The sequence below is a fragment of the Schistocerca serialis genome, chromosome 5 (genome assembly GCF_023864345.2).
Source record: "Schistocerca serialis cubense isolate TAMUIC-IGC-003099 chromosome 5, iqSchSeri2.2, whole genome shotgun sequence".
In the NCBI taxonomy this organism is placed as follows: Eukaryota; Metazoa; Arthropoda; class Insecta; order Orthoptera; family Acrididae; genus Schistocerca; species Schistocerca serialis.
This window is the reverse complement of record NC_064642.1, coordinates 341665583-341692956: the sequence shown is the minus strand read 5'-3', so window position 1 is coordinate 341692956 and position 27374 is coordinate 341665583. Positions and strand designations below refer to the sequence as shown.

Here is a 27374-nt window from a genome sequence, read left to right as displayed (position 1 = left end):
TAGTAGGTGAATGTGGACTGGGGAAAGGAATGAATGAGGAACCCACCTTGAAAGATTTTGCACAGATTAAATATAATTATTACTAACACGTGGTTTAAGAATCATGAAAGAAGATTGCACATGTGGAAGAGACCTAGAGACACCAGAAGGTTTCAGATTGATTATGTAATGGTAACACAGATTTTGGAAACAGATTTAAAATTGTAAGACATTTCCAGAGGCAGATGTGGACTATGAACACAATTTACTGGTTATGAACTGTAGATTTGACAGGAATAGGGGAAAGGAATACAGAAGAAGATGAATGGGTAGCTTTGAGAAATGAAATAGTGAAGGCAGCAGGGGATCAAATATGTAAAAAGACAAGGCCAAGTAGAAATCCTTGGATTACACAGGAGATACTGAATTTAAGTGATGAAAGAAGAAAATATAAATATACAGTAAATCAGGCAAATGAAAGGGAATACAAATGTCTAAAAAATGTGATGGATAGGCAGTGCAAAATGGCTAAGCAGGAATGGTTAGAGGACAAATGCAAGGATTTAGAAGCATATATTACTAGGGAAAAGACAGATACCACCCACAGGAAAATTAAAGAGACCTTTGGAGAAAAGAGAAGCAGCTGTATGAACATCAAGAGCTCAGATGGAAAACCAGTTCTAAGCAAAGAAGGGAAAGCTGAAAGATGGAAGGACTATATAGGGGAGCTATACAAGGGGAGATGAACTTGCAGGCATTATTATAGAAACAGAAAATGATGTAGATGAAGATGAGATGGAAGCCATTATACTACGAGAAGGATTTGATGGAGCACTGAAAGACCTAAGTTGAAAGAAGGCCCCAGGAGTAGGCGACAATCTGTCAGAACTACTGATAGCCTTGGGAGAGCCAGGCATGACAAAATTCTTTCATTTGGTATGCAAGATGTATGAGGCAGGTGTAATACCTTCAGCCTTCAAGAAGAATATAATAATTCCAATTCCAAGGAAAACAGGTGCTGACAGGTGTGAATATTACCAAACCATCAGTTTAATAAATCATGGCTGCAAAATACTAACACAAATTATTAACAGAAGAAAGGAAAAGCTGGTACAAGCCAATCTTGGAGAGATCAGTTTGGATTCTGAGGAATGTAGGAACACACAAGGCAATACTGACACTACAACTTCTTTTAAAAGATAGGTTAAGGAAAGTCAAACCTACATTATAGCATTTGTAGGCTCAGCAAAAGGTTTTGACAGTGTTGGCTGGAATACTCTCTTTGAAATTCTGAAGATAAAAGAGGTAAAATAGAGGGAGTGAAAGGTTATTTATAACTTGTTCAGAAATCAGATTGCAGCTACAAGAGTTGAGGGGCATGAAAGGGAAGCAATAGTTGAGATGGGAGTGAGACAGAGTTGTGGCCTATCCCTGATGTTATTCAATCTATGCAGTGAGCAAGCAGTAAAAAAACAAAAGAAATATTGGAGTAGGAATTAGGATTCAAGGAGCACAAATAAAAACTCTGAGGTTCGCCAATGACATTGTAACTCTCTGAGAGACAGCAAAGGACTTGGAAGAGCAGTTGAATGGAACGGACAGTGTCTTGAAAGGAAGATATGAGTATTAACAAAAGCAAACTACAGATAATGTAACGTAGTTTAATTAAATCGGGTGATGCTGAGGGAATTAGATTAGGGAATGAGACACTTAAAGTACTAGATGAGTTTTGTTATTTGGGCAGCAAAATAACTAATGATGGTTGGAGTAGAGAGGATATAAAATGTAGACTGGCAATGACAAGAAAAGTGTTTCTTTAGAAGAGAAATTTGTTAACACCAAATATAGATGTAAGTGTCAGGAAATCATTTCTGAAGGCATTTGTCTGCAATGGAAGTGAAACATGCATGATAAAAAGTTTACACAAAAAGAGAATAGAAGTTTTTAAATGTGGTGTTACAGAAGAATGCTGAAAATTAGATGGGTAGGTCATATAACTAATGAGGAGATACTGAATTGTATTGAGGAGAAAAGAAATTTGTGGCAAAATCTGACTAGGAGAAGGGATAGGTTGATAGGACACACCACCAATTTAGTACTGGAGGTAATTGTGTGTGTGTGTGTGTGTGTGTGTGTGTGTGTGTGTGTGTGTGTTTGGGGGGGGGGGGGGGGGTAAAAATTGTGCAGGGAGGCCAGGAGATGAATACAGCAAGCAGATTCAGAAGGACGTAAGCTGCAATAGTTATTTGGTGTTGAAACTTGACTTGCATAGGATTAAGTAGCATGGAGACCTACATCAAACCAGTCTTCGGACTGAAGTCCACAACAACAACAACAACAACAATACTATTGCTACTACTATAACTTAATAAACTGCTGACTAAAATATTATTCAGACAAATTAAACATGGTGCATTCATCCGTCACTGAACTCACTAAAGCTCGCTGAATTCTCTGAGGTGGTGTGTACACTTACCATGTAGCCAATGTTTTGTCTGCAAGTTTATTTCTTTCTGTCACACATTTTCACTATAAGACAAAAATCTTTGAACAGCACGTCATTCTCCTAGATCATTCTCTCATCCCTACTGTATAAAGAAATTATCTGACCTTAATCTGCTCAAGCTAACTCAGTTAATTGAAACACATTTTTGTGGCTTCTTAAATTTAACAACATGGCACATGTGCTACTAGTTTAAATTTTCCCTCTGTTCCTACAGTGCACTGGAGCCAGTAAAACAAGCTAACTGAAAATTCTGCACCACTAAACAATACTTTTTTCACAAGAAATATAAATAAACAAAAAACCAGAAATACAAATATATTTTTAAGTGAATCAGCAGGTACAGTGCCAAAATTGTATCTTCCATTCATTTAAATTAAATTTATGCACAGATTATGACTCACCTGATATACAGAGAGAAGCAGATGTTGTAACACTTCCAGCCTCATTAGAAGCAGTGCAGGAGTATTCACCAGCATCAGATGGTTGACAGTTCTCAATAACTAACTGTGCAGTCCCATCTTCCGTAAGACTGATACTAAGTCTTCCTCCTGTTCGAAGAATACTTGAACCCCCTGGATCATGAGGGTTAAGTCTTTGAACATTGGAACTCCTCCGCCACACGATATTCACATCACTGAAGTCACCAATGCCAGCTGGAGTACAAAGGCGGCATCGTAGTTCCACACGCATACCACAATGAATGTTCACACAGTGTAGCTTCTCAATGAATTCTGGTGGTGCTACAGGATATTCAGGTATAAGAGAATCAGGCGATACCCTGCCTGATGATGATGGAGATGGTCCTAAGCTCCCATCAAAAGAACGCCGCTCTCCTCTTCGGCCTCCAGTGCTAAAACCAGGTTTTCGAAAACGGAATGACCATGGTTTCCGTGAAACAGTTCTCATAAGTATGTGTGCAGGCACCCACCCATCTTCTGGTGCTGAAGATTCTGATCTACGGCGCACCATATAGCTATTACGTTCTGCATTATATGTCACTACTTGCACATGCTCACCACGATATGTAGTAAGTTCATCGCTGTGTACTGCTGGAAAATCAACTGCTACTCGTACAATGGTTCCAGGTGCTATTATATTTGGTGGTGGGACTTCAACCTGGTAAGTTACAAGTGCATCAGTTTTTGTATTCATTGACTTTAAAATTTTATATTAGCAGATTTTCAATCAGTCTTTGCTGCATATAAATATTAAAATAACAGTAAAAATTTCTAATCAGATACCACAGACCAAAATTATGTTCAATGTCACAAATTTTCAAACAGTTCAAAAATATTTGCTGGAATTAAATTTGACAAGCAACTATGTCACAACGCGAATTACAGGTTTTTGTGATGGAAATGGTCATTAATGGGAGAAACAGCTGCTTTCAGCTATGTTAAGCCAAATCAGTAATTCACAGTTTTACTTTTATGTTAAGAAAAATGTTATGTTCACATAGTCATAAAAAACTATACTTATTGGTTGAGCTTCACAAAGATGTCTGTCAGTGTATAAATGCTAATCAGCATATCTTATCTTTCATTATGACATCAAACAATCCACATTGTCACCATCTCCAATACTTGGTTAGACATACCTACTGCTTCTTACTGTTCTTGGAAATTACACTGCTGACTAGTAGCACTTACCTAATGTAACCTGATCAAGTTAATGGCATACCACTTTATACATTGCACAGATGGTTTGTTACAAGGAAACATGATTTTTTTAAATTTTTAGTTGATGCTAAACAGTAAGCTTGACTTTGCAATTCACGTTATGCAGGAAAGAACCCATTTATTAAAATACAATCATCAGTGTGTGCTGAGTCCATGTTAGTAATCACACTAACAGAAATTACATGATGTAAAATGACTGGTGATATTGATCCATGATATATCAAGAATCTAATTACTCCTGACTATCCTGACTACACCAATCACATCTGAAGGGGTGTTCAACATGGAGCTTCCCAAAGTCTCATGTGGAAATACTGACACCATTTGTCTTGCCATCAAAGTCTACCTAACCATTTTTTATTACCATTCGTGGATAGAATCAGTAATATGTTTTGTGTATAGCCAAGAATGAGTGATCTACAGGTGACAAGTAGTTCTAAATAGGCACCTACTATAAATAAAATAACAATAATTGATGGAATCTGGAGCAAGGTGCACCAGTAGTACATTGAAATAAGGCCTCAAATTGCAGCAATGTTTGACACCTTTAAATGTTCTATTGATAGGTTCAGCAGGTGCCTGCAATAAACCATATCAGTGGCTTTCTTGTTTGCTATGCAGCAAATAGCAGCCTTACATAAGACTTTATAATATGCGCTTCCAGGCACCTCCCACAGGCAACTCAGTGATTCTATTAATTTATTTGAACTGATATATATCCAATTTGCCATGAAAATTTATCAATTACTGCAATTCTTTGTATCTGTACTTTGCATCTCCTGCTGCAAATTTCCTAATTGAGCAGCTGATTACTGAATTTTATTCTGAAAATCTACTGTAAATGGGCATAACACAGATCACTTCAAATAATATTTTAACATTGGTACAAATGTCACTAAATAAAAAATGTGTTAGGAATTTAGTGTAGGTAGTCCAAAAATTCTGAAGGTGTCTTTGCATGATGATGTTCCATTATCTGTTTTTCAAAATATTTTTACTGCTTAATTTTGTAGAGTATGTACTTCATTTAACTCTGAGAACATCTCATATCGCTGCTTTATTAGGTCATAAAACTCAATAGATCACTTGTTAAAAGTTATATTTGCTGACATATTTCAGACACAGAAAATTTGCAAAATTAAAAGAAAATTGATATGAAAGTACAAGCACAATATACATGTCACATTAAGAGAAAACATATTTAAAAATATTTATAATCAATTTTTTACTCTTGATGTCATATATACATTGTACTTGTGCTTTTGTGCAAATTATATTTCATTTGGCAGGTGTTCTGATGATGGGCTATGCCTGAAACATGTCAGGAAATATAAATTTTAACAAGTGATCTCTTGATTTTAGTGACCTAATAGAGCAGTGATAAAAGACATGCTCAGAGTTTGAGTAATGTCACAGGTTTTCTGCAAACCTTTATGTTGCAACTTAAGCTAATGTAGTTCACTGATTAATATCAATATTATGAAGAGGAAAGTTGCTACTCACCATATAGCGGACAAGCTGAGTCACTGATAGGCACAACAAAAAGACTGTCACAAATAAAGCTTTCAGCCTGCAAAGCCTTTGTCAAAAATAGAAGACACACACACACAAAAGGTGTGGCTTCAGTTGCCAGAGACTGCAGTCGTGTATGTGAGTTGCATATGTGTGTGTGTGTGTGTGTGTGTGTGCGCGCATGTCTGTTGTTTATTTTGACAAAGGCCTTGCTGGCTGAAAGCTTTATTTGTGCCTATCTGCGACTCAGCATGTCCACTGTATGGTGAGTAGCAACTTTCCTTTTCATAATATTGTTTCATTCCATCCTGGATTTTTCATTGTTTAATTCACTAGTTAGTTGGTTCATTTGGGGGAGGGGACCAAACAACAAGGTCATTGGTCCCATCAGATTAGGGAAAGATGGGGAAGGAAGTCATCCGTGCCATTTCAAAGGAACCATCCTGGCATTTGCCTGAAGAGATTTAGTGAAATTGCGGAAAACCTTAATCAGGATGGCAGGATGCGTATTTGAACTGTTGTACTCCCAAATGTAAGTCCAATGTGCTAACCACTGCACCACCTTGCTAAGTGTAACTCATTGACTTAAACTGATAATTATTAGGTGGTAATTCTGTTTAGTTACTATCTTGTGTATTTCTGATGGAAACGAGCTTCAGTCATAAGTTAATATGATTATAACAACTGCAAACATCAAAGGCTTTGACTACACTGTAATGACTTTGCTAAATCATTTTTGAAGGTAACAGACTGGCACAGGTAAGTACTGGATATTTTAGGATGCCAAATTTGATGGCCCCCACTTTGGATTTAGGTGTACTCTCATGCTGTGGTCTGTTAACATAGTCCTCTATTGGGAGTTAACTCCACGAGTTAGTACATTTCTTTCTCTTGGATGTGTTCAAATTACTACCCCCCCTTTTTTTCTTATGCAGCCAACATGGTTTGCTTATTTGTTTCACTGACACCACAAATGACAAATGCTTTTTTGCATTTGACTTTAGTTTTACAATATTCTTTCATTATTCTATGCAACCTCTCTGCTGACTACAATTTATCTGTTCATTCCTGTTTGTCATAATCCACTAACTGTGTACCCAAAAGATGGCTGCACAGCTATGTGTGATGCTTGTACAGATTAGAATTCTATTAAATGAAATAACTGAACATGCCAAATCCATTCTACATACATTTTTGTGTGGAATTTTTAAAACAGAGGCAATTGAAAAATTGTTGGGGAATGAGACATTCTCATAGATGATGAGCTCTATATGCAGTGTGACTAAGTTATATCACCAGTTTAGAAATTGGGGAGGGGGGGAGGGGGGGTATGTGCGGCATAGTGGCAGTTAAATTTTCCTTTATGATTCAGTGAATTTCACACTGTCCATCAATCCTTCTTGTGTAGGTTTCTCATAGATTTTGTCACTCATCTGTTTTGTTTAGCCCTTTCTAGCTTCATATTTTTTCATCCTTCTGTATAAACACGTTTCATGTGCTCTGAGTTTCTTCTCCTCAGTTTTCCTACTGATCTAGTTTCCTTTCTGCATAATGCATACATCTTCTTTCTTCTTTTGGCTGGTCTTATCCATTGTCTTCAAGGAAAGGGACTGTTAATCTCGTTTTGGCAATGGTAGTGATATAGGGTGCAGGGGTGTCCAGATGGTCATCTTGTGTGTGTGTGTGTGTGTGTGTGTGTGTGTGTGTGTGTGTGTGATGTCGTCACCAGCTGTTAGCACACGGTGGGGGTAATGTTCAACAATATGAACACCTTTGATTGTTGATAGCAGCAGATGAACAATGTCTTTAGTATGTACTGCAGTCTGCGTTTAGTGCTATTTCTGCTACCATCTTAGTGCAGCTTGTGATCACACATTTTTCTTAACTTGTGTCCACACAGTGTTTCTTTGTGTGCAAATTTCAATAACCTTTGCAGAAGTGTCCCCGGAGATAAAACTGCAAGATCACCATAGGAGAAAGAAAATGACCTTAGAAATGAAACGTAAAACCGTTGAAAAACTCAAACATGGTGCGAGCATTGCTAATTTAGTAAGCACATACAATCAGTCTACACCAACTATTTGCACTGTCCTCAAGAACAAGGACAAGATTAAGGAGGTAGATGCTTCAAAGGGAGTGACAAGAGATTCTAAACAATGGCTTCATATTCTGGACAATGTCATGGATAAATGAAAAGCAATTGCAAAGTGACACTATTAATGAGAAGGTGTGAATGGTTTTTGCTGACCTCATTTAGATGGTACCAAGATCATCAGCAGCCAAAGAAGTATTTAATGGAAGCCGTGGGTGGCTCGAGAAGTTTAAGAGAAGAACTGTCATCCACAACCTTGTGAGGCAGAGTGAATCAGCCAGTTCTGACACAAAAGCAGCAGCGATCTTCATCAGGGACTTCAAGATGCTCATAGATTCTGTGGGTTATCTGCCGCAACAGGTTTTTAATTGTGACAAGATGGGTCTATCTTGAGACAGATGCCAAAGCGTGCCTTTATAACAGCAGAGGAGAATGCATTGCCCAGTTACAAGCCAATGAAAGACAATCTCACTCTGCTATTCTGTGTCAATGCAAGCAGCAATTGTAAAATTAAACCACTGCTTATTAACCCTTCAGAAACTCCACGAGCCTTCAAGAAGTGTAAAGTCCAGAAGAGCAGGTTAAATAACAACAAAGCTTGGGTGACAAGTGATGTTTTTTGCGATTGGATCAACAAAGTGTTTGGTCCTTTGGTGAAAAAATATTTACTTGAGATGAATCTGCCACTCCATGTCTTGCTTGCTGTGGACAATGATAATGCCCAGTCTCCAGGCCTACAAGAGCACCTCCTTGAAGAATTTAAGTTAATCAAGACCCAATTTCTGACTCCCAACACCACTCCATTACTCAAGCGTATGGACCTGCTGCAGATTCTTTCTAACTGTTAAGACGCTCTACACTGAAGTAATCTTCAAGCATTGCTTTGAGTTGACTGAAGCTACTGATCTCACTTTCAAAGAGTTTTGGAAATATCACTTCAACATCATTGCCTACGTCAAGATGATCAAAAAGATGGGGAAGAGGTTACCAAGAGATCTCTCACTTCTGCTTGGAAGAAGCTTAGGCCAGAGTGCAAGTGGATATGTATGATATTGATGAGCTTGTAGAATATCACAGCCAAGAAATGACCACAAAAGAGCTTATGGAGTTGCAGTGTGTTTCACAGCAGGAAGCTATGGAGAGGAGTTCTTCAGAGGAGGAGCAGGAGGAGGAGGAGGAGGAGGTGGTGGTGGTGGTGGTGGTAACAGCAAAGCAGCAATCTTCTAGTGCAATAGGACAAAAGCTGAAAGCATGGGAATCGGTTACATCGTGCATTGAAAATCATGACCCCAATGAAGCAGTGGCTTTGCACACTACATATTTATTTGACGATAATGCAGCGTCACATTTTTGCCAAGTGTTGAAATGTTGACAGAAATAAATTACTATAGATAGATTCCCAGTAAAAAAGAATTAGTTACGTATGTCGAATAATAATGTACATAATACTGTATGCATAATTTTCTTTGAATAAATGGCATGGATAAGATAAAATATTTAGTGCTTTTTCTGCATGGGACACAATATTGTATTTTACATAGATTTATATGGGATAAATTGTTTCGCTTAATGAGTGTTTCACACTACAGGTAAGATTCTGGAACAAATTGTGCTTGCTATGCGAGGATTCACTATACTTTCAATGCATTACTTTCCTTTTCACTTAAAAGTAATTGGTGTGGTACCTTACAATATATGGAGAATCAAAATGTATAAGTGGTAAGCTTCTATCAATAACAATGGTTTAGTGGAAATTGGATTTTTCTTTGGCTGGACAACTCACTGCACTCCCCCCACCCCCTTCCTATGTGGCCCAAGATGTCACCCTACAATGCCAAGATTGACTCTTAAGGAACCAAGTTTGATAAAACACTGCTGTAGTCTGTTAATGTACCATCTCTGTTGGTAATTTCATTTTTTTTTCTCTTCTTGTCCTCAAAACATATGGGTTACTCTCATCCTAGGATCCGAATGATCTGCTATTCCTCTTTAACCTTCCCCTAGCTATTGCCCTCTCCTTCCCAGGGGAGGAGCTGTTAGCTGCGAAAGTGACAATAGAGCTGTGTAGTGCCTAACAAGGCAAGCTATCAGCTAAAAGAGCTATCTGGTAAAAGAAAGATTAACAAGTGAGCTTAAAATTCAAGGAGAAAGGATATAACTTTGCTGCTATCCTCGGTGAATGTGGATAAAAGTTGCAGGACCTACCGAATAGTGTAATGAGCACAGAATATGGAATTAGAGTAAACCAAAGACAGACAAGAATAATGAGAAGCAGCAGAAATGAAACTGCAGTGGAGACTTGATTATCCAGACCTCAGTTACATGGATTTGTAATTATCCAGACTGATAACTGTGAGCAAATATCTTTGTTGTCTAGTCTGTGCATGAACGGACATGTCATGCTGGCACTATCCATCAGTGCCCCACATGATCTCTGCCCAGTGTGTTTAATTATTTTTTGAGTTAATCACTGTGTCGTGTTCTGTCTGTACTTAAAAGTCTCAAAGCACAAGAGAGAGGTGTTATCACTTAAAGATAAAATAAACATTATTGATTAATTTAAAAAGGCAGAAACTGGTTGTAAGTTGGCCAATAAGTATGGTGTAGATACTTCTATGATTAGTGACATTAAGAAGCATAACAATTCAGTTCTGAAGTACACCTGTAAACTTGATAGTGAACACGGGAGTAAACATCGAAAAGTGATTAACAATCCAAAAAATGAACTTCTGGACGATGCTTTGTATTGTACATTTTTACAAAAATGATCAGTAGGGCATCCAATATCTGGTTGTTTGCCCTGTGAAAATGCATTACCATTACATAAAAAAGATAGGTGCCAATGAACCACTTGTGGCAAGTAATCAATTGTGGTACAGATCTGGGGCCCATATAAAACATCTCATTGGCCATTGTACAATTTTAAATCTCATCATGGAATTCACAAATTGGAAATACAGTATGAAAAATGTCAGTGTGATTAGATGCAGCAAATCCTTTTAAAAAAAGAATTGGACGAAAATGACTATGACTTGGTCTTCGTTTGTAATGTTGATGAAACTGGTTTAAGCTGGAAAACATCACCATCAAAATCTTTAGTTTCTTGGCAAGATAGTTCAGCTCCAGGATACAAAACTAGTAAAGAGCAAGTAAGAATATTAGTTAACATAAACGCTACTGGGACCCATAAAATACTTCTGCTCCTCATTGGAAAATCCATAAACTCCTGATGCTTCAAAAATAAAAAGTGCATGGATGAACACTGAAATGTTCATTGACTGGTATAACAGTACTTTTATCTGAGTAGGAAAAAAATTTCAAAACGAAATTTGTAAATAAGAAAAAGTCCTACTTTTATTGGTTAATGCACCAACTTGCCCTTCAGCTGAACTGTTAGAAAAATGGTATGTTTAGAGTGAAATATTTCCACCATAATGTGACATCCTTGCTACAACCAATGGATCAAAGTGTTATTGAAACACTGAAACAACTTTACAGAAATCAAATTTTATGTAGATTGTTATCTGTTGATGAAGATAATGCGGAACTCATTTTGTCATTTTCCAAGGAAATGGATTTGAAGGAGTATTGTTATGAGGTTGTAGATGCATGGGACTGGAAAGAAGACTTTGAACAAAGCCTGGAACAAAATACTAGAATGGGAGCCGTAAAATTCAAAACCGATATGGATGATTATGTTTTGGAGGTTATAAATGAGTTAATGACAACTATACAAATATGCCAAGAATGCGATGTCAGTTATATGAAAGAGTGGCTCATTTGCGACAGTAATGACCAAGGTTTTCAGATAATGTTGGATGACAAAGCTGTTGAAAACATACAGCTGGCAAATGAACAGCAGGAAATACAAGAAGATGAAACCAGTATGGCCTCAGCAGCCAGAGACTGTGGTCATTTGTGTGAGAGTTACATTTGTGTGTGGAAACTCACTTTCTGACAGTCTTTTTGTTGTGCCTCCCTGTGACTCAGCATCTCCTCTATATGCTAAAAACCGAAGGAAACATAGATACAGAACATTATGCAGGACCATCTCATGCAGAATCATTTCAAGCTCTGGAAATATCTTTCAAACCAGAGTGAGATACTGTGAGTTTGCTTCAATTAAAACGACTTCATGATACATCAGCAAAGAAGAGAAAAAACTGTTTACATAAAATGGCAATTACTAAATATTTTAAACAAAATTAAACTACAGTGACTGCCATATGTTACTTTTGTTAGGTATTTCATGACTGAGGTTGCAGTAATTTAGTAATTTGAAGAAAATATGAACATGCCTATGAAATTGTCTCTAATATCTTAATTAACATTGATTTTTGTTGAGTTTAATAAGATTAATTTGTTTTTGTTGCTGTGGACAAACAGCTAACATTATGTATTAACTCTTGAAAGGCTTTCTCTAGGTTGATAAACCCCATGACAATATCTGATTCTTATTATTGTTACTTTCATAACTGAGTGAAAAGTCTGAATTGCTTCTTTTGAAGCTAAACTGACCTTAGTCCAGTACTTATCATCAATTGTTAATTCCATCTGTCTTTTTTGGATGCTATTCCCTTCAGTAGCTTACATGCATGGTTTTTCAGAGTTCTCTTTCCAGATTTTTTTTTTTTTTTTTCTTTCACGCTATGTACACATTCCCTTCACCAGTGATATGGTGATAATGCTTTTTTTTCTCCTAATCTGATGATAAGCTTTAACACCAGATAGAGGGACCTAGTTCTTTGACCTAATACCAATCCTAGTAATACCAGAAGTATCTCACTGACATCTGCTGATTGATTTGTTTTTGAGCTCCAACCCCTGTCAAACTTTAACCACATCACAAAAACACCTGTTTCTTGTGCATTAGCCTCCACGTTTTCAGTCTAGTTTCAAAGCATTTTCTCCATATTATACTGATGTTACATGTTTTGCTTCCCTCTACCTGTCCTCAGAACTGTAAGATCAATATTTTTAATTTTTACCTTCCTGATATTATGTTTACTTTTAATGTATGGCGTGTCAGTCTTCCTGTAATCAGTGCTCACTTTTTCTCTTTCTTGAATTCTCCCTGTTATACATTATGGTTAAGCTTCTTTGCAGTAGTTGTGATTTGGTTTCTACGTAACAAAGTACTGGTTTCCATCTAATGCTCTTTCAATATTTTTTAAAGTTTTCAATATCCCACTGCCTTGGAAGACAGTTTTAATTTGTGATTTTGAATCCCAGTCTACTCATCATCATTATGACTAAATTTTGATTGAAATTAATATCTGCTCTTAGGCATACATTGCAGACCACTGGATCCTAAATCTTTTCCTAATTGTGAAATCTTCCAAAGAATACCTGTCATTTCAGAGTATATACTCTTTGTTTTATATTCTTTTAGAAGAGTTTTTTGCCACAGTTAGCTGAAATCTACTGCAGAACTGGAGCTTCTCTGCCCTTTCTTTTCTTTCCCCCAGTAATTCACCCAAATTTTCGATTTCCATGTCACATTAACTGATTCTCACTGTTTTTGAAATTATGGACACAGAAATGTAATCATTCATCATTTTCTCCAGACATTAGATTTGGCATTGGTACAAATTTTATGTCTTTAATTAAAATGAATAATGTGCAAAAATTTTAATGAAGGATTTTGCGATACCTGATTTCAGAAAAGAAATGTGGTAACGTTGTGCTACAATGATTGAAATACTGAGAAGTATTGCTATACAGCTAGCACCCTTGTGTGGTTATTTAGATGCAGTTACCATGTGTGAATGAACCTGTCCATTATGTGAAGAACTCTACTAAGAGTGAGTAGAGACAAGCACTGTCAGAGTGATTGTTGGACCTGGGTCATGAGGTGTGCTAGGTGGCTCAGATAGTAAAAATATTTCCTACCAAAGGTAAAGATTTGGTGTAGTTTCAATCGATTAGGAAATCTTCACTTCCATCTTGTTCGGAAATTATACCACCCAGTTCATCATCATTCATGTTTAAGAAGAAAGAGTTGTTAACTTTTGATAATATTTCATTACATCTGTACTGAACATAAATGCAGTAAATCAAACATCTACACCTGTATCTAAACGATACCATGACTGCTACTGTCAAATCTGAAGGTTCCCACAAGTGTAATGGTACTGGCTTTTCTTTGCATGTTTGTAGATGGTACTTAAAACACAGAAAGCCTCAATTTCTCCTCACATACACCATGTAAAATACATTCTTGACACACTAGTCCTTGAACTTTTGCACAAGTGCTTTTCTTTGAATCTAAGACAGTTTCAACCATTCAAAAATTTATTCCATCAGTATAATAATGACTATGTAGAATCTCCATAGTTTTCACATTAAAAGTATTGTTCTTAATTGACAGTAATCCAGTTCTGTGAGCAAATTCCTATAACATGCCAATAAGTCTTCATTATGTATGAAATATGTCTTTTACAGTAAACCTACCAAACTTGCACACTAATCTTACAGTTGAACATATTGTTCAAATTGTGTTAACATGTTGTTGCTTGTGCCTCTCTGATAATGGAATCCATTTGTTATCCAATATTTGAGGTCCTTCCACTCTGCATGCATGTGTTTGATTGTCTACAATCAGCTCTCTTCACACAGTACAATACTTTGTGAAGACTCAACTCAAAAAATTTGGCTGCTTCCAAGCAAAACTTAATGCCTCAGATGCGGACACCAAGTTTTTGTAGACTACAGCTTTGTAAATATAGTGCTTTATATGTAGCTGCAAATCATGGTGCAGGCCATTTTACCTAATGTATTACTGCTCTTATTAACCTCAGTGACAATGTGCCTTTTTTATGTGACAATGCTACATAGGTGTTAAAATTTACTAAAGATTTAAGTTTCTCAAAAGTCACACTGGCATCCACCACTTCAAAATCTCCATACCGAGTGATGTGGCACAGTGGTTAGCACATTGGAAATGCATTTCGGAGGACAACAGTTCAAACCCCCCTCCGGCCACCCAGATTTAGGTTTCCTGTGAGTTCTCTAGTGTCTTCAGCCAAATGCAGAATTGGTTCCTTTGAAAGAGCACAGCTGATTTCCCTCCCAATCCTTCCCTAGTTTGAACTTGGTCTCCGAATCTAATGACCTTGCTTTTTTCTTTCTTTGCTTTTTTTTGAAAATCTAAATGAACTATTTGATAGGACATTATTTCAGTTTTAATCACATTGGCTTTAAATCAGACCCTATTACATGATTTATATGGAACTCATTAACATTCCCTCTTGCACTTATCCAGCTAATTTCTGACCTATATGCCTCATCTGTGAATTTCCATTCCACCAGCCATCTCTCCTTTTAAAAAATCTTGCAGTTATCTGCCCCTCATGTTTCCTTGGATGGTATCATCCACCAACCCATCTTCAAACTGCAACAACAGGCCACACTTCACCTCAAAAAGCTATTCCACCTTCTCATTAACTACCTCAACAGTGGCGTTTCCCTTCCTGTTCCTCTCTAGTTCCCAAAACAGTCACCCCATCAGCCACCACTCCTCTCCTACAAAGTGAGCTTGGCCAACCTTCGTAACATCCCCTGGCCTTCACCACTGCCACCCAGAGCAATGATACCTCATTAGCATAAGAACCAGTTGCAACAGTGCAGTGTTCTCAAAATCACATCTAAGATACTCACTCCTCCTGAATTTTCTGTATTATCCAAGGGTCTCTCTTTCAGCCCTAAACCTGCATTTAATCAAGCTGCTTTGGTGAAGGACCTACTTTCCTTCACATGAAACGGCAAGTGGAAGTATCACTTTGCAATCCAATCCCAAAGCCTTGCCAGCCACAAAGCTGACATTGAATCCTGACTTGAACAGCTTAGACCACAATCCCAACTTTATCCACAACCAGTATCAAAATCATCCCTTATAAGCATTCCAACAATTCATAATATCCAGCACAGCCCAACAATCCTTCCTCAGTTCCTAACAACATGAATGTATTCTGTCCTCTGCTGAAATCCATGCTTTTCATTCCCTAAAAACTGATAACTCCACCATTATACTCCCAACATTCTCTACCACTGTGGTACTTGACTGACCAGGGTATGTAAGTGAGGGTCAATGTCAGCTGTCTGACAGCTCTACGTACAGCATCTGCCATCAAGATCTCATTTCTGTGATATAAAGTGACTCCTTAAAATCTCAGACCCCTCGCAAGGACTAACACCTCAACCGAAAGAACTTTGTGCCCCACCCAAACCATGAACCCCCACCTTTTACCTTCATCCTAAGATCCAAAAACCCAATCACCCCTGGCTATCCCATAGTTGTTGGCTTCAAATCACCCACCAAACATGTTCTGCCTTAATTGATCAACACCTGCAACCTACAGTACAAAGACTTCCACCCTCTATTAAAGTCTCCATTTTCCTAGACCATATGAAACCTGTGCCTGTCTCACTCCCACCACATACCTTTCTTCCCAACATCCCCCATGTACATGGTGCATCTGCTCGTGAACTTTTCCTCAAAGCACCCACCTGATTCCAAACCTATGACATCCTTCCCGCTCATTTCAACCAACTTTATACATACCATCAACTATTTTATATTTCAGGGGCGGACATAAAACAGATCAGGAGCATGGTCATGGGAACAATGATTGTTCCTTCCTACACCAACCTTTTCACAGATCGCGTGGAGGTGGCTTTTGCGGGATCCATAAGCCTTCAGCTCCTGGTTTGGTTTACGTACTTTGATGACATCATCTTTCCCATATGGACTCAGGGTGAGGCTTCCCTGCTAGAATTCTTGGAATCTCTAAATACAGTCTCCCAATTAAATATCACATGATCCTTTTCCAAATCAATGCCACTTTCCTTGATGTTGAGCTCATCCTTGCCAAGGGTCAGCTACACATTTCTATTCACATTAAACCTGCTAACAAACAACAGTACTTACATATTGCCAGTTGTTATCTTTTCCATGTCAAACAATTCCTCCCATACAGCCTTGGCATCCAAGGCAAATGTATTTACTCAGATACAGACATTTTATAGCAGTACACTACCATTCCCACTTCACCATTCACAGGATGTAACTTCCCTACTAGCCTAGTTCAAAGCAGATTTCCTGGGTCATCACAAAAAACAACTTTGGAGTACACCTCTTGTCACCCAGCATTATCCAGGTCTTGAATATATTAATTAGTTACGTTGACGAGGCTATGACTTCCTGTAATCATGCCCTGAAATGAGATCCACTACATCTGACATGTTGCCCACCACACCTACAATAGCTTTTCATTGCCCTCCCAATCTCTACAATATCACTGTCAAATCTTATGCTCCTTCTGCATCAATTTCCCTAGCCTATGGCTCCTACCCCTGTGACCAAGCCCGCTATAAGACACACCCTGGGCTCTCTTCTACCACCACATATACCAGCCCAGTAACTGTCATAACAAATACTATCAACAGGTCAGTCATCTGTGGAATCACACATGTCGTGTACCAGCTGTTACATAAACACTGCTCGGATTTTTCCATTGGCTTGACTACTACCAAGTTAGGATGAATGGGCACAGGCAGAGGGTGTTTACTGGCAACACACAATATCCTGTTGCAGATCATGCTGTACATCATGACTTCAGTACCTGTTTCACCACATGTGCCATCAGGATTCTTCTTCCAGACACCAGTTTCTCAGAAGTGGGACTGGTTTACAATATGTCCTTGGTTCTCAGCATTCACCTTGCCTTAATTTACACAAATTTCTTCTGTCTCGGTATTTCTTCTCAGTAAATACTCATTTCTCCATTCCATTTTAGCTCTCTACACCTTTTATTTTCTAAGCTATCCCCCCCTCCCCCTCCCACCCGCATGTACCACTTAGCTTTCTACTCTTATTAACTCATACACAATGTTTAGTCAGTAATCTCTGTCTTGTGTGTTGCCATATCTTCCACCTTTAACCTCCCAGGTTCTCAAATTTCATCTGGTACAGTCCCCAACAATCAGTCTTTCCCTCTCATCCCATGTGATAAGTCTCCCTTGCCCAGGGTTCTGGGCAACTTTTCTGAACTCTCCCCATGTCCTAAGCCTCAACAGTCCTTTTCCTTTACTCCTCTCCATTCCCCTTCAACTCTTCTGCTGGAAGAGGGAGTCACTGATTCCAAAATCTTGCAAATTTCATTATTGTTTTATGTGTGTGTGTGTGTGTGTGTGTGTGTGTGTGTGTGTGTGTGTGTGTGTGTGTCTCTTGCTGCTGCTTGGTGAATAGATTTTTTATCTATACAGTTAGATTATATAGTACATTCTTATGTTGATCAACTAAGTTACATCTCTGGCCAGCCCACAGAAGGAAGAAAAGATTAAGGTTCAATGTCCTGTTGACAATGAAGTCATTAGGGATGCGGCAAAAGTTCAGACTGGGAATTGATAGGGAAAGAATTCGACACACCATTTTAAAGGAACTATCCCAGCATTTCATTAAGCACTTTAGGAATGTATTGCAAAAAGGTAAATCTGGATGACCAAATGATAATTTGAACTGCCATCCTCTAAAATGCATTTTATGAACTAAAAGACTGCAGTATCAAGAGCACATCAAAACCTGACCCTCTGTACAAGAAAGATAACAATATTTAAATTAAGACATCATGATTAACCACAATGGGTTCATATTCTGGAGGGCTACTGATCAAATCGCCATCTGACTCTGCGGATTCAGTTCGTCTGTGATGTGTCTGTATCATTTTGGGCAAACATTGGGACAGTTTCTTCGAGTAGCCATTGTCAATTCTATGTTTAATTGAGTTAGTGTTCCGGCACTTTTGACTTCAGTTCCAGCGAGACACTAAACACCAACCTCCCCTTTTCCAATAACACTTTCAATGTGTTTCAGCATACTGCATTTAGGCCAGTACTAAATATGTATTTTCAGCCACCCTTAGCAGCAGAAAAATCTGGATCTGTCTTCAAGCACATCCAATTTGTAGTACTGCTGCCATGTCCCATATAATCATCAAAATATAAATATATTAATTAGAACAGACTGCTGCCCACCACTTACAGCAGGCACCAAGTGGCAGATAGGCACATTTAAAAGTAGACTGTAGGAAGGTATCAGATTTCAGACAAAATCCTTCATCAGATGAAGCCATCAGAACCTGAATACCACTGTCCTATGCCAAGCTACTCATGAGCCACCAGAGGAATTCCTCCTAGCCAGCTAGAACCCCAAACCCATCACTTGGTTTATATTATTTGAGGGCTTCTTCATAACCTGAACTGAGAGTGAGAACACCCTACCCACATTCCTCCACATCCTCAACACCTTCTTCCCCTTCACTTCACCTGTTCTTCCTCAGCACAAAGAGTCATCTTCCTCGACATCAACACCAACCTCCATGAGTACCTCCACCCTCCTCAACACCTCCATTTCAATAGCTATACTCATTCCACCCCAATAAGCCCATTCTACAGCCAAATCACCAAATTTGCTGTGGTGAGCAGTACATCTCTAATTATGTCAAGGTCTTACTGAGGCCTTTGCAAATTGAAAGTACTCCCCTGTCCAGAAACAGATCTCCCACCCATTGTCTCCTCAGTCATACACCATACCCACTGACTGGCCACATAGGAGTGCCGCCTCACAGTACCAACCAGGACTGGAGCAACCGAATCATGTTCTCTCCCAGGGTTTCAAAGGCCTTTCATTGTGCACTGAAATGAGAAACATCCTCTCCACCCCTCCTGCAGTGGCATTCTGCTACCCACTAAACCTACGCAATACCCTTGTCCTTATTTATTCCACCATTGCTCCCAACCTCTTGTGCCTGGGCTTATATCGTTGCAAAAGACACAGATGCAAGACTTGTCCCAAAAATCTTTCCATTACCATCTACTCTAGTTCTGTCACAGGAATTTCCTATCCCATCAAAGGCAGGCCCACCTGTGAAAGCAGCCATGCAGTTTACAATCAACTTAGCTGCAACCACTGTGCAACATTCTTAAATGTGGCTGTCTATCACTTAGTGCATCCTCTATGTGGTGAGTAGCAGTCTACTCTAATTCATATAGTTATTCCACTCTGGATTTTCAATTGTTTGAATCTCAAAATATACTGTTATATATTCCATGAACGTGTATCCTAGAATTATTTCAATTTATTACCTAAATAAATTGTCATGCTTCTTTCTATATGCTGCTATATTTAAGTGAGAGCAGCCGCCACAAGCATTGTACAAAATACAGAAACACCTCAAAAAATGCATGCTTGAACATAAATGCAGATGCTAGTGAAGCCTGCTGGTTGCACTGTTGCATTTGACCATGATGGGAACCTGTGCAATGTCCTCGAAATGTTGCAAGTGTCAGTCATGATCAGAACAGTCTACTGTGTCGTTGAAAGTGCATTATGTCAGCAGTAAGCTGTGACGGAAGCTTCCATAACCAAGATAGCTGAAGTGTTTGGTATTTCGAGAGTCACTGTGTGGAAGAACTTCACTGCATGCAGGGAAGTGGAGAAACATCATCCACCAAGTCACAATGTGGATGAAAGTGTGTGTTGAGTGATCATGACAGAAGGTTACTGAAGAGACCTGTGATGAAAAATAATAGGATGACAGCTGGAAAAGTCACTGCAGAACTGAATATTACACTTGTGGTCATCGTCATCACCAAAATAATATGAAGGGTGTTCTATAAGCAGGGAACTGCAGGGCAAGCTGGTATTCCAAAACCACTCATCAGCTTGGAAATGCACAATACAGGTAAATGTGGCGCTGAAGCTATAAGACCTGGACTATGGACCAATGGAAGAAAGTCATTTGGTTGGATGAGTATTGTTACACACTGTTTACAACTTCTGGCAGAGTTTACATCCCAGAGTGAAACATGGCATGGACTGGTGATTATTTGGGCAGCCATAACATAGTATTTCATGGATTCCATGGTTACTCTGCAAGGGCACACTACTGCCAAGGATTAAGTGACCATTTTGGCTGGTCAGGTCCATCCCATGGTACAATGTTTTTCCCCAATGGTGATGCTAACTTCCAAGGCAACAGGGCTACTATTCACTGCTCTCATTATCCAGGACTGGTTTTATGAACTCAAGGATGAATTACATAGCATCTCCCCTGGTTACTACAGTCAGTGAGTCTTTGTGGTCGACTTTGGTGAGAAGGGTCCATGACTGCTATCCACCTCCACCACTGTTACTTTGAACTTGCCACTATTTTGCAGGAAGAATGGCATAAGGTTCCCTTGAAAACCATAAAGGACCTGTATTTATCCCTCCAAAGATGACTGGAAGCAGTTTTGAATGCCAATGGGTTTTCTAAATCATATTACACATGGTAATGAGTTGTGTTTTCATATTTTTGTCCAACTCCTGAACAAGCTTGATACTAAATACCCATGTTAAAAGTGAATATCTATTAGTGCGGATGTATTCAATGGTAATGGAAGTCTCACATAAAACAAAAATCTTTTACCACAAAACCAGGGTTTTACTTTTTGAAGGTTCTTGTGACTTGGATTCTCTTCACTGTCAATTTTATGTATAAAAATTACACAAATATACAGATGATTACAATTTCAGAGAAACTGGATGACTTATTCAAGAGAAAGAGCTTCATAAATTGTACAAGTAAATAAAACACTGACCTACCTCTGGCCCTTATGCAAGCAGTTACTCAGCTTGATAAAGTTTTTGTATATCCTCCAGAGGGATATTTTGCCAAATTCTATCCAATTGGCACATTAGATCACCAAAATCCTGAGCTCTTTGTAGGGCCCTACCCATAATGCCACAAATGTTCTCAGTTGGGTTGACATGTGGTGGCCTTAGTGGGCAAGGTAGGGTTTGGTAAGCACGAGGACTCCTGGTTGTTGGGCTGGATGGCTGGCAAAGTCAGGATAGTATGCCACCACTGTCCAGGAAATCTCCAGACACATCTTTGCTGGTTGTGGGGCTCAGTTCAAAGCAGGACTTATCACTGACGATGATTCTACTCCAGTCAACAATATTCTGGGTTGAGTGTGCCTGACACAATCGCAAATGGGCTTGTTGGTGTACAGAGGTCAATGGAAGTGGATGTAAGGGGCAACGTGAGCTCAGTCCCTGTCTGTGAGCCACCTGTTAATAACACAAGTTGTGATCACTGAAGCACGAGTTGCACATTGGATCAATGATGATGATGATGAATCCGGAGCTCTGAGTGCCTCTCTGATGATTGCTCAGTCCTCTTGTTCTGTCATCTCTCTATGTTGACTGCTTCCAACTTGACACTGTATTTGGCCAGGGTTCATACATACTTGCCAGCATCATCGACTAGCTGCATGCTCTTATTCAAATGTTGAATGATTTGCGAACCAATCCAACCAACCAGCTTCTCTGAGCCCAACTAAATGTCCCCTCTCAAATGCTCTGATATCTGCATATATCGTTCACGTGTCTGTCTGTGACTCATAGTTACTGTCCAGCTGAGTGCATGGAATGAAATTCACAGACTTTTGCCCTGGGTACCACTCTCGCCAGCTGTGTGGTGAAATTGTGCTGCAGCAATACATATTCATCCACTGGCCACCAAAGTTTACAGTTTTGCATTTGCTGTTGATACCTGTATGAACACCAGTTTGCATAACTCCTTCATGGCGTGTCTTTTTTTCTTTTCTTTCTTTTTTCTTGCAGTGGCTATTCTTAATTTGGGTGAATTAGTATTATTTATGCATGCAACCATTCAAATACCTTAACTTTTAAGCAATAACATTATGTATAAATCCATTCAAAATACTTCCTTCAGTTTAATCACCATGTGAAATTCCTTAAATTTAATCACCATGTGAAACTAGACAGAAAAAGTGTGTGTGTGTGTGTGTGTGTGTGTGTGTGTGTCAGAGAGAGAGAGAGAGAGAGAGAGAGATGGTTTGATGCAAGCTTTTCACTGCGAACTGTGAATTATCTTGTTGGAATGGTGAGAAGTGCAGCACACAGTCCCTGATCCTAATATTATCTGCCAGGGCCCTGAGTTTATTTCAAACCATCCTCCCCTGTCTTACAGAATGAGAGCGTGAGACTGTTGATGGCGATGTTTTCAGCATAAGGGGATCTGCAGTTCATTGTTCTTCTTAGCCATTTTCAACAGGAGTAAGTTATGTATCATTAATTTGTTTTACTCTCTTTCCCCCACTTCACATTCATCCAACATAACCACACTATTACACTACATGAATGCTTATTGACTTGCAGATACAAGCCAGATGCATCACTCACACATCAGGAGAAGGCAACTGCAAACCAGTTTTACAAATATGCTCCAACAACAACAATGCAGAACATCTGCAGTAGCTCATTGATGGGAATTTGACTTTTAATTTTTAAAAGAGTGAAATACATACGGAAGGAAGTATACCCAAGGATAGGTTATGATTCTTCAGAACATCTTTTAATCAAAGAATATCAGAAAGTGACTGGCTACTGTTTTCTTCATTGTATTAACACCTAGCAGTATGTAGAACTATGGAAGGAACATTTTTACTGTCTGAAATTTCCTGGCAGATTTAAACAGTATGCCAGACTGGGACTCCAAACTAGGGCCTTCACATTTTGCAGGCAAGTTCTCTGCTGACATCTATCCAAGCTCGGATCATGATCCGTCCTTACAGCTTTACTTCCTCTGGTACCTTATTTCCTATTTTCCTACCTTTAACTTGTTAATTGTTTATGAGCCATTTATTACTGGTTTCTATTTCTGGAACAGGTAATGCAATAAATGGTATTTATTTCAGCATGTGTGTTTTGTTCTCCAAGTCTTTTTGATACCATGAAACATTAACAATTTTACTAAAATTTATGTTGTAACATAATACTCAGATTTTCATATTGTCCATGGGGAACACAATGACCATCTTGTGACAATTTTTATTTTTATTTTTTGTATTTTTCAGGCTTGGATCACACTAATAGTTACAGTACTGGTTTCAAATTCCTTGGAAGTCGTCATCAGATGATCTGACTATGTTACTATGTAACTCATCAACTGAACAGAGCTATCAATATCTTTTGCAACTTGTATTATTCACGTGTGTTGCGTGTAGTGCAGTTTCATTAGTTATCACAAGAGTGTTTTCTGCAGCTAGCTGTAATATGAGTGTAAAGTACTTACCTGGAAGTGTGTAATCTTCAGCCCAAAATTAATGTTTGAGTGTCTCCAATCCTATGCAAAACAATATTTGAAACTATGTACATAGACTGAAGTGGTGATTTAAAATTTGTACACAGACTGGGAATCAAACCTGTGTCTCCTGTTTACTAGGCAGGAGCGTTAGCCACTAAACCACTATGGCACAGTTTGCACAATTGCACGAATTACCTAGGCATGCTTCCGATATGGATCCAAATTCTTACTGCCACCCTAGTCTACTTTAAATGCCTCCTTACACATGTACAGAATTGTCAAGGCTCTCCATGTTTTGGAATAGCATCGAGCATGCTATTCCAGAACATGAAGAGATTGGCACTTCTGTTTATGTGTAAGGGGGAATTTAAAGTGGACAGGGTTGGCAATGAGAATCTGGATTGAGGAGGGATTCATGCCAGGGTAATCCATGCAATTGAGTGAACTGCTGTGCCAAAGTGGCTTAGTAGCTAATGCATATGCCTAGTACACAGGAAACCAGGGTTTGATTCCTGATCTTGGTACCAATTTTCATTCACTGCGTGAGATCAGTGAAAGTCTCTAAAATTGTGTCATTTCATTTGTATAAGCTCCTGCAGCTCTGTTTCAGGCTGGATGCCCCATTTATGTTTGTTGATGAGGTGCTATTCCAGAACATAGATAGTCTCAGCAGGGCTGTTTGTGTGTAAGGGGGAATTTAATGTAGACTGGGACAGCAGTAAGAATGTAGATTGAGGAGGGAGCTGTGCCAGGGTAATTTGTGTGGTTGTGTGAACGCTGTGCCAAGGTGGCCTAGTGGCTAGCACACCTGTCTAGTAAGCAGGAAACCTGGGTTGGATTCCCAGCATTTGTACAAATTTTCACTTGCCTCTTGAGTCTCTATACATACATAAAATCATATCTGTATGACACCAGTAAAGACTGTGAAATTATGTCACTTCATTTGAATATTTGAAACAATATCAAGTATTAATTTAAGTGCCTTAAGTACAATACTCTTATAACTGTCATTCAAGTGGTACGAGTTTCATGCAGTAGATGCATTAGACATACTTCAATTCAAAGGAAGTAAAATTCCTTTTGCTTCATCTAACATTAAGTAAAAAAAAAAATACTGTAATTACTACTAAAACTAATACTTTTAGAGCAAATTATTTGTGTTAGTAGATGGACGTACTATTTATACTTTTCCTATCTCCAAAACCAGAACTTTGAAAGAGAAGAAGGTATGCATATTTTATATTTCTTATAAAAAGAATGGTGTAAAATAACCTTCAGTATTGAAACTTCCTGGCAGATTAAAACTGTGTGTCGGACTCAGACTCGAACTCAGGTCCTTTGAATTTTGCGGGCAAGTGCTCTACCATCTGAGCTACCAAAGCACGACTCACGCCCCATCCTCACAGCTTTACTTTTGCCAGTACCTCGTCTCCTACCTTCCAAACTTTACAGAAGCTCTCCTGCGAACCTGCAGATCTAGCACCCCTGAAAGAAAGGATATTATGGAGATATGGCTTAGCCACAGCCTTGGGGATGTTTCCAGAATGAGAATTCCACTCTGCAGCAGAGTGTGTGCTGATATGAAACTTCCTGGCAGATTAAAACTGTGTGCCGGACCCAGACTCGAACTCAGGACCTATGAATTTTGTGGTCAAGTGCTCTACTATCCGAGCTACCCAAGCACAATGGTAGAGCACTTGCCCGTGAAATTCAAAGGTCCCGAGTTTGAGTCTCGGTCCGGCACACAGTTTTAATCTGCCAGGAAGTTTAATATCAACACACACTCCGCTGCAGAGTGGAATTCTCATTCTGGAAACATCCTCAAGGCTGTGGCTAAGCCATGCCTCCGCAATATCCTTTCTTTCAGGAGTGCTAGTTCTGCAGGTTCTCAGGAGAACTTCTGTAAAGTTTGGAAGGTAGGAGACGAGGTACTGGCAGAAGTAAAGCTGTGAGGACGGGGAATGAGTTGTGCCTGGGTAGCTCAGATGGTCGAGCACTTGCCCAGGAAAGGCAATGGTCCCGAGTTCGAGTCTCGGTCTGGCACACAGTTTTAATCTGCCAGGAAGTTTCATATCAGTACACACTCTGCTGCAGAGTGGAAATCTCATACCTTCAGTATCGCTTTTCTTCAGCAGGTTCAATACCAGTTTCGTTAACAATCTTTTATAGCCTTATACTTTCTCTCTCTCTCTCTCTCTCTCTCTCTCTCTCTCTCTCTCTCTCTCTCTCTCCCCCTTCCCCCCCACCCTCTGCTTTCTGTCCTTTGTATCCCTCTCCTTCATCACCATCTTATCCTCTCTTCATGTTTGTAATTTTTATCTCCAACAACTTTGCTAAATTTCTCATTTATGGTTGCTCAACATCTGGCTGTTTTGGTACATCTTGCTGCATCCCTCTCAATTTAAATACTGATGTTACTGATAACCTCATTTTTAGTTTCTTACATTTTTCCTGTTCACTTGTCTCCAGCTGCTTCTTGTCTTGTTGCAGCCAGTCCTGCATAGTATACTTACTTTTACCCACACACATTCTTGCTTCTCCACCCTTCCTTTCCATGTGTAACCTTCATCACCCTATTCCACTTCCCATTATCCAAGCTTCTCACCCACTTAGATTACATACTCTTCAGTTGCAGAAATGTTTGCAAGAGTGGCCTTCCGTTACCTCCTCTCTTGAGAAAAACTGATTAAGTTACAAAAAAATTATAACATTTCACTTACTCATGAGTTGATCTATGATGTGAGTAATGATCTACATTTCCAAAGTTAGTATATATTCTACACTACATGTATCAGTTGATGCTACTAATATCCCATACAATTGTAGGTAACTGGTTAGTGGTGGTTAAGGTAAGTAATTGTCACAGAATTTCATGCAGAAGTTTATAAAGGAAAACGGGTGCTCAGAAGTCAGTCCAGATTAGAAGGTATTCACAGAAATGTTGCCTTTGTTTCTTACCAGATTTGGTGTGCCTGCCTCAGACCACCTCCTTGCAATGCCTTTATCAGTGCCAGAACCTGTGTATGGACTTGAAGGCTTGACACTGTTCCATTCACACTCACTGTAGCAAGCCACATCACTTTTAGTCCGTGAACGTAGTGTGTTGCGAAAACCCTCCAAAAAGTTCAACTTCATTTTTGTGGGGCTCTGAGTTCTGTTACTTTTGTCTGAACAGTGGCTTTCATCTGCACTTGAAGTAAAGCTCCTTTGATCACTATCATAGATTGCTTTGCTGGGCACAGAATAAGCATCAAGAAGAGCAGAAGCTGCAGTGCTGGGACAAGGAAGAGAAGCAGAGTCATCAAAATTCTTATAAGCTCTTCCATTTTCCTTTTCTGTACTTGATGCAGGGTGTGACAAGCTCTTCCTTAATGAAGGGGTCCAAACTGAACTCAGTTCTGGAGCAGAGCTAAGAAGAAACCAAGAAGGGAGAAACAAAAAATAAATAAAAC

General features: G+C 39.0%; 1 protein-coding gene across 1 annotated transcript in view; it reads right to left on the bottom strand.

Moving 5' to 3' along the window:
• The window catches only part of LOC126480962 (kalirin), a 1643174-nt gene that overhangs the window by 7713 nt on the left and 1608087 nt on the right, over positions 1–27374 (bottom strand). Inside the window, exons 41-42 of the mRNA XM_050104391.1 lie at positions 26881–27331; positions 2887–3601 (exon numbers count right to left, since the gene is read on the bottom strand). Coding sequence (XP_049960348.1) covers positions 2887–3601; positions 26881–27331 — 1166 coding nt within the window. The remainder of the gene's footprint in view (positions 1–2886; positions 3602–26880; positions 27332–27374) is intronic.